This window comes from Vigna angularis, chromosome 6 (assembly GCF_016808095.1).
Source record: "Vigna angularis cultivar LongXiaoDou No.4 chromosome 6, ASM1680809v1, whole genome shotgun sequence".
NCBI lineage: Eukaryota > Viridiplantae > Streptophyta > Magnoliopsida > Fabales > Fabaceae > Vigna > Vigna angularis.
Genome location: NC_068975.1, coordinates 5,316,958 through 5,324,024, shown reverse-complemented (window position 1 = coordinate 5,324,024; position 7,067 = coordinate 5,316,958). Strand labels below are relative to the sequence as shown.

General features: G+C 39.0%; 2 protein-coding genes across 2 annotated transcripts; one reads left to right on the top strand and one right to left on the bottom strand.

The window, feature by feature from the left end:
• The first annotated feature begins 1,112 nt into the window (after positions 1 to 1,112).
• LOC108341347 (uncharacterized) lies at positions 1,113 to 1,583 on the top strand. The gene has a single exon (XM_017579043.1). It carries the CDS (start codon positions 1,113 to 1,115, stop codon positions 1,581 to 1,583), a length of 471 nt encoding a protein of 156 aa, XP_017434532.1.
• An 866-nt stretch (positions 1,584 to 2,449) lies between these two features.
• Positions 2,450 to 6,164, bottom strand: LOC108341006 (metal-nicotianamine transporter YSL1). The gene is made up of 6 exons (XM_017578604.2): positions 5,684 to 6,164; positions 5,416 to 5,588; positions 5,009 to 5,103; positions 4,243 to 4,377; positions 3,849 to 4,147; positions 2,450 to 3,557 (listed from the first exon to the last, which is right to left on the bottom strand). The coding sequence occupies exons 1-6, from the start codon at positions 6,054 to 6,056 to the stop codon at positions 2,626 to 2,628; spliced, it is 2,007 nt and encodes a 668-aa protein (XP_017434093.1). The 5' UTR covers positions 6,057 to 6,164; the 3' UTR covers positions 2,450 to 2,625.
• Positions 6,165 to 7,067: the final 903 nt, after the last annotated feature.

The window sequence follows — 7,067 nt, the reverse complement described above, 5'->3', positions numbered from 1 at the left end:
TGACACGTGATCTAGTGCTTCGGTTCTAAACAAAACCGGTGTGGAAATAGGTTTATGCCTCGGTTAGTGCAGAATCGAGGCCTAAGAGTCTGTCAAATCCTACCTTTTTCACTATCACCTAACCTACACTACACCTCACCTACTCTGACCTACGACATCGGTTTCTGCAGAACTGGTGTAGAAGGGTGTTTATGCCTCGGTCAGAGGTGGAACTGAGGTAATAGAGCTCGGCTATTCAAATTTTCACCCTACTACTCATTTCTCTTCATCGCGTGCTCTTTTCTTCTTCGTCGGCTCACTTTGCTGCTTCTATTACTATTGCGTTGCTGCTTCCATTGTTGATGGTTCCATTACTCATTTCTTCTCGCCCTCCATTGCTGCTTCTTCCTCACCCCACGAAGGTCACCCAGGTTCCTCCCACAACTAAACCACACCACTGCCAACCCCAAATCTGCCAAGAAATCCAATGATTCTAAAATGGACGTGCTCTTTTCTTCTTCGAGGCTTAACAATGGGGACTGGAGCCAGGTGTCGATGCACTCGGCGTGGAAGGCGTGGCAGCATAGAGGGAGGAGGCGGAGGAGGTCGTGGTGGTGGAACTTGGAGAGGCAGACTGTGCAGTCGACGTCAGCGGAGGAAGAGCGGCGCGTGACGGAGGAGAACGTGAATTACGGCAGCGTGTCGATGATTGAGGCAGCAACGGCAACGGTGGACGAGGAGTGGACAATCTCTTGTAAGATGCAGCGGTTGGAAGAGAATATGGGCGTGGTGGAGGTGGATGCGGAGGGCGCGGCGGAGGCAGCGACGATTAAGGTAGCGGAGGAGGAAGCAGAGCGCGAGAGAAACAATAACGGTGATGGCGAGGACCGTGACGATGATGAAAATGCCGGGACTGAGGCTCTGTAACAGAGAAGAACGGCGTGGGGACCGGGTCGTTAGGGAACTCGAAGCGACGGTTGGGAACACGTTGTCCGTGTCTGGTCCGACGACGTTTAGTGTTAACGGTGGCGGCGAAGCCATTTAGTTTGTTTGGTTCAGTGTTAAGAGCGATTGAAACAGAGTGGAGAAACATTCAACATTGAACATTGAAAGGTTCACTGAAAATCAAGCAAATGGGGAATTGTTCCATGAAGGGTACCATTGGAGAGTGTCATCATACTATTCAGGTTATGAGTGACTGCGAAGCCATTTTGCCGTTCAAAGCTCTCAAGACTGTGGCTCAAGTGCTTCAACATTACCTTGGTTATGGTATTTTCCGCCAGGGTCATGCTTCAGAACCTTTGCTAGAGCAAGAGAGGTTAAGCTATGGTCTTTTCTATTATCTTCTTCTGTTGAAGGACAGGAAAAACTGTTGTTGTGATAATGTTAGAGTTGAAGAAGGAGTGCGAGGTCTTCGAAGTAAGTTTGCAGCATGTGATTATGTTGAGAATTTGTCAAATGGGTCGGCGCTTGAAGTGTTGCCAGTGGCTAAGAATGGCGTGTGGAGATTGAAGTTGGTGATTGAGCAGAGGCAATTGGAGGAGATTTTGTCAGAGCAGGTGAACAATTGGAGGAGATTCCAGATATTCAATATGACGGGCTAAAGAAGAAGAAAAAAAAATAAAAAAAAGGACCCTACTGCCTCGGTTCAGGCTCCAACCGAGGCAGTAGAGGGGGAGAAACGACTTCGGTTAATTTTGAACCGGGACATAATCCTACCACTTTTTACCTCGACTGAATATGCCTCAGTTCAGGAACTGGTGCCTATCAACGAAAATAACCGTTGTCATTTCTCCTGACTGCACTAGTGAGAAGACCTGTATGAGCGAGAATGAGAGAGATTTTGAGAGTGTTCAAACTACTCTAATAAAGATTTTCAAGAAGATCAAAGATCAAGTGGTTACTCATTGGCTATGGGTGGTTTTGATTGTAAATTCCATTTAAAATTCATGTCTTTCTAGATCTTTTGTTTGTAATTCATTCAATCTGTTGTATTTTACCACTGTTGTGAGTTTTGAGGTGACTGTAGGTAGCATTTCCATTTCTTTTTAATTCTTGAATACTTTTCCAAGTTTTTGAATGTGTTTAGAGTCTTGTAATTCTTGAATACTTTTCCAAGTTTTTTAATATGTTTAGAGTCTAGGTTATCAAGGTATGCTTGTAATAACTTTTGTTATATTTTAGTTAAAATCCAGTTCAGGTTGCCGGAACTTAATATAGTTTCGTGTAAAATCGAACTGATATAAAAATTTTGTGTATTGTATTTTCTTCTCTTTCCTTTACGCTTAATTTAATACTTAACATTACATCTCAATCCAACTATTTTTTCGAGATTCATAAAAATATCTGAAATCCATTTTTGAAACCTTGAGATTTAAAACCAATCTATCCGTCTTCGTTTGAGTTTAACCTAATTTGTTTCCTTAACATAATGTTTAGATGTCTTACAATTACAATTGACACATATTAATTCATATATAAAATTAACTAACAATTATACTGATTTATTGAACATAAAATAAGATGTAAAAGTATAAAATAAGTGTAGGAGTGGAATTGTATGTTACACATTATATAATAATATATTTTAATTGAGTTGGAAGATTATTTGGTTTTTGAGAGAAAAGATGAAGGAGTAAGGGTGGTCTAAGAAGGAAAAAATTTCATGCAGATAGGAGGGTGAATCTTGGCAAGAGCGAGAATGGAAGCGGGAAGGGCCCAGAGGCCTTCCCCACAAATGAGCCCAGAGGCAGTCGCAGGAAGCATGGCCTCTGCTCTGTTAGCATTAGCCTTGTGCCACACATAAACCACCAAACTCCCCAGGCACATGTCGATGGCGAAGTAGGCCCCAACTAGAAAGGGTATCGCCATCACCATGGGCAATGGCATCCACTGTCCAATCTTCTTTGGGAAGAAGTCCCTGACCATGTTCACCACCACCGCCAACCCAAAGAACCCGTAGCACATTTGCAGGCAGTGTTGTGGCAGCGCTGAGAAACCCTCCACGCCTAGCACCGCCATGTTTCGGTAAATAAGCGCGTAGGGAGCCTTGAACTCCCCATGCGGGTTCCCCACGTCGAAGGCCTTATAGAAGAGAAAGAAACTCAATGGAGCTATCACGCACCCCAACGCAGTGCCAATCAACTGTCCTATGAACATGGCCTTCGGAGAACTGCGCGTGTAATACGCCGTTTTGAAATCCTGCATCAGAGTGCATGCCACAGACACTACCGATTTCACCAGACCGCAACCTACCAGTCCAGCCACCACGCCGTTCTCTCTCCCGCTCATGGCTGCCACCACGAAGAGCGCCACTTTCCCGTAGTTGTGGGCCATGTTCATGTCGGTGAGACCCGTTCCGTAGGCGTTGCAGAAGGCCAGGGATGGGGCCAGAATGTAAGCAACCACCACATAGTACCACTTCAGCTGAGGAAACATTAATGGGATTACCACTACGGAAACCACTGACAACACCATGTATCCGCCGCTTCCAATCCACATTGAAATGTTGTCCCTCAGAAACACTTCCTTTTGTTTAAGCTCTTCCCCGTTATTGTTTCCCTCCTCATCTATGCCCCCTGCACGTTAGATTCAGAATATATATATATATATATATATATATATATATATATATATATATATATAATATTTTAACATAAATTCTTAAAAAATATTTTAACAAGTATGATTCTTTTTTATTGGTTTATTATTTATTTATTTTGAACTTAATAAAACAGTATTGTATCAAAATATTAAAAAGAAATCTGTGTTAATCTATAATTACTCTATTACTTGTGTGTGTATATTTCCCTTCCTTTTTGTTGTTATAAAGTGACGCAAAGTAATGTGAGAGTGGTAACTTGTCTTACCATTTCCACGGTTCTTAATTTTTTGAAGTACGCTGAGGAATGAGGAAACTAGAATCTTGACGAAGTTGTATACGCCATCACCCAGGATGAGAGAAACTGTTAGAAAGACCTTGTAGCCGTACAACGCCTTCATGTTACTCTCTTCTAAATTGGTAGGAAACCATTGCCCCTTACGCAGTTCGATGAGTGGCCATATCAGTCCAAAGGAGAGAACTGCTCCCAGCAGCAGAGACAGATTCACCATGTGTGGGCAAATCATTCCTGCCCCCACATATGTCATGTTAAAATCAAAATAGAATCTGTAAATTCAAACAAAACTAGATTAGATTAGTAACGCGTGCAACAACAATGCCACGCCACCAATATTACTACTTCCTTAAACTTAAGATCATACGTTTGCTTCCAAGCTTGCAATCCAAAGGTAGGAAACTGTGCGAATCCGCAGCCCTGTGTCCCGGTGAAGAACCATTTGAAAAAACCCCACAAAAAACTCATTGAAAAATACTTCAAGAACCCGCTAACTTGCTTCCTGCAATACAACGAAACCATCTCAATCATTCTCTATATTACACCTTTATCATTTTCGCAGACAGTTTTTTTAGCTGTTTGTCACAGTTGAAAATTTAGGTTTAGTCTTTTGACGGGTATCTACATAATAATTCACCCAAGTAGAGTAGAGTAGAGTGAATTTCTCTTAACCCGAAAAAGTATGAGTGGATGATGTCTTATGACTACCTCAATCCGAAAGGCTGTTATAACTCCAATTTTAAGTGTTAAACAGTAGCAAAATAGGAAATTCAGCAAACAAATTTATACTACTATGAAGTTTTCTTATAACATGTTAAAAATTTCATATTGCTTAGACTAGAACAATTTTATAATATATAAATGATATAAATTTTATCTTATAAATCAATTTTATTAGTTAATTTTATCAATTTTCTAAGACTGATTAGATTTAAATTCTACTTCTAATATATTATAATTTTGGATTAAACCTCTATATTAACAAAATTTATGATGATAAAAAAAATTTATAATATATAATGAATGTAAACCTTAACTAACAAACTTGTAGGATTGATTTAAATTTAAAATCCAACTCTTATCATTATTAAAAAAACAAAAAAAAATTGATGACTAAATAAATAGATGTCTACTTGGCCATTTTGTCCCCTTGTCTATGGAAACCGTTAATGAGAACAGCTGTTGCCAAGCCACTGGGGAACGTCAATTTGAGGTCAACTATCATGATCTGCTCAAGAAGAAATAAGTGTCAGTCATTATGAGGATTACTAACACTAAGATTTCTTGGATAATTAATTAATTTTCTGATTTTCGCTTTTATTATCCATAGTTTCTGCTAAGTGAGGTAGTTTCTGACCATTTGCTTCATACAAAAACAGTGTTTCCAAAATAAACTGAACTCTGTTTAGTGATTGACTTTGTGCAATTTTGTTCAACATGACACTGTAGAAGGAAGAAAGAAATCCAAATGTTGTGCACATGTGACAATATATAGATAGGATTTGAGTGGTATGAAAGTGTGGTGTTAGGAGCACGGTACCTTTCTGAGTGGAATCAGGATAAAGAGGCCAACAAAGCAAACCACAAAGAGGAAGGCAGTCATCCAACCAAATCCAGGATCTCTGACAGTGTTTGGATTGTTACCCTCAGTCCCCACTCCAGTCAACTCATATGTCTTCGTGTTTAATCCCAAAAGATAAGAAGCAAATCCTCCTGCAACACCAATAACACATACTTGTATAGGGTAAAATATGTGCAAATTTACATGTATGGATGGATCTGATACTTTGAAAGCAATTAACATGTACCGTGAATGGCAATGCTGTAGCATGAGACAGCACAAGTTTGTATTATGGTGTTTTCTTGACGGGTGAAGGGTTTGGACACAAAACCAGCCTTGTGGAGCACTTTGTTCCAGCATCTGATAAACAAGTATGCAAGGAGAGCAGCAGAGATATTGAAATTAGGAACTATTCCAGCTGAGAGATTCAGCTTCATGGCTATTATGCTGTACATGATTCCAAGTACCAAGCTCACCACTAATCCTCTCACTGTTATTTGCTCTTTCCATGACTGAATTTTCCCGTTCTCATCCCATTCAGTATCCACCACCTCTTTCTCTTTCTCTATTTCCAGTTTCTTCTCCTCTCCTGTTCTCATATTGGTTGGTGAGGAGATCATCTCTCACCCACTCTTAATTTTCACTCTGCACACAAACAAGACAAAGATATTGGAAGTAGTGGCGTAGATTTATGTAATCGGGGAGAGAGAGACAGTCGCAGTCACTTTCCATGATTAGCTGCATAACAACGTAACAATGTTCACCCTTTGTGAACACTAAACCACTAAATATGCCTTCAATCATTCACTTCACTAGCAGTAATAATGAATTTTGGGTGAAACTATTTGTTTTCTTTAAAAACAAGTAGTTTAATTATTTCTGTTCTTTCATTAAATTAACATATTTAAAAATAAGAAAATCTCTGTTTTTAAACTAGTGACTATATTACTTTTCACTAAGTGATTGGTTCAGATTTTGGTCTCCTTTCTGAAGTGGAGAATAAATTTAAATGCATAAAACACATTTGTCTCATTATTTAAGTGGAAATGGGCTAAATTAACGTGTGTAAGAGACTCATTAGTTGAGATTATTGTAGCAAATATAACATCATTGTGATTTTTTCTTATGCACCACACACCATATTAGAAGGGTTGGTCCTTCGTTCAGTGACGAGTCAAGCTTCTCTTAGGATAACAGGAGAAAGATTTTTCATATTTTCAAAGGTTGAATCAGCTATTGAAAGTCTATACAGAGGGAGAGATGAGTGTGAGCATTGAATTTTAAAGATCCAATAAAATAGATTGAATTTATAATCACTGTAGTTGATTTAGTAAAAATAGATAAGGATTAAGACCCATATTTATTTTAACTAGATCAATTAAATTTGAATTTTTTTCGATCAAATTTAAATAAGCTTAAAACTGGATAGAATCCACTTTGTCAATAATGATATTAAATTTAGTGAGATGAATTTAATATTATTAACTATTAGGTACATTAAATATGGTTGGGTTGACTCGACTTGAACCATAGTTTTGGTTGATTCATTCCAATCACTAGTGCAAAAAGGACTTTAGACGTATGTTATTTTGGGTTTTTAACGTCTGATCTATGTCCGACGTCTATATGGG

Bases quoted from the DNA above. Each gene is read 5' to 3' on its own strand.
- LOC108341347 (XM_017579043.1), top strand. From the start codon at position 1,113: ATGGGGAATTGTTCCATGAAGGGTACCATTGGAGAGTGTCATCATACT.
- LOC108341006 (XM_017578604.2), bottom strand. From the start codon at position 6,056: ATGATCTCCTCACCAACCAATATGAGAACAGGAGAGGAGAAGAAACTG. The intron at 5,104-5,415 runs GTACCGTGCTCC...CTTCTTGAGCAG, and splicing joins TCCTGATTCCACTCAGAAAG to ATCATGATAGTTGACCTCAA. The intron at 4,148-4,242 runs GTATGATCTTAA...TTGAATTTACAG, and splicing joins TTGCAAGCTTGGAAGCAAAC to ATTCTATTTTGATTTTAACA.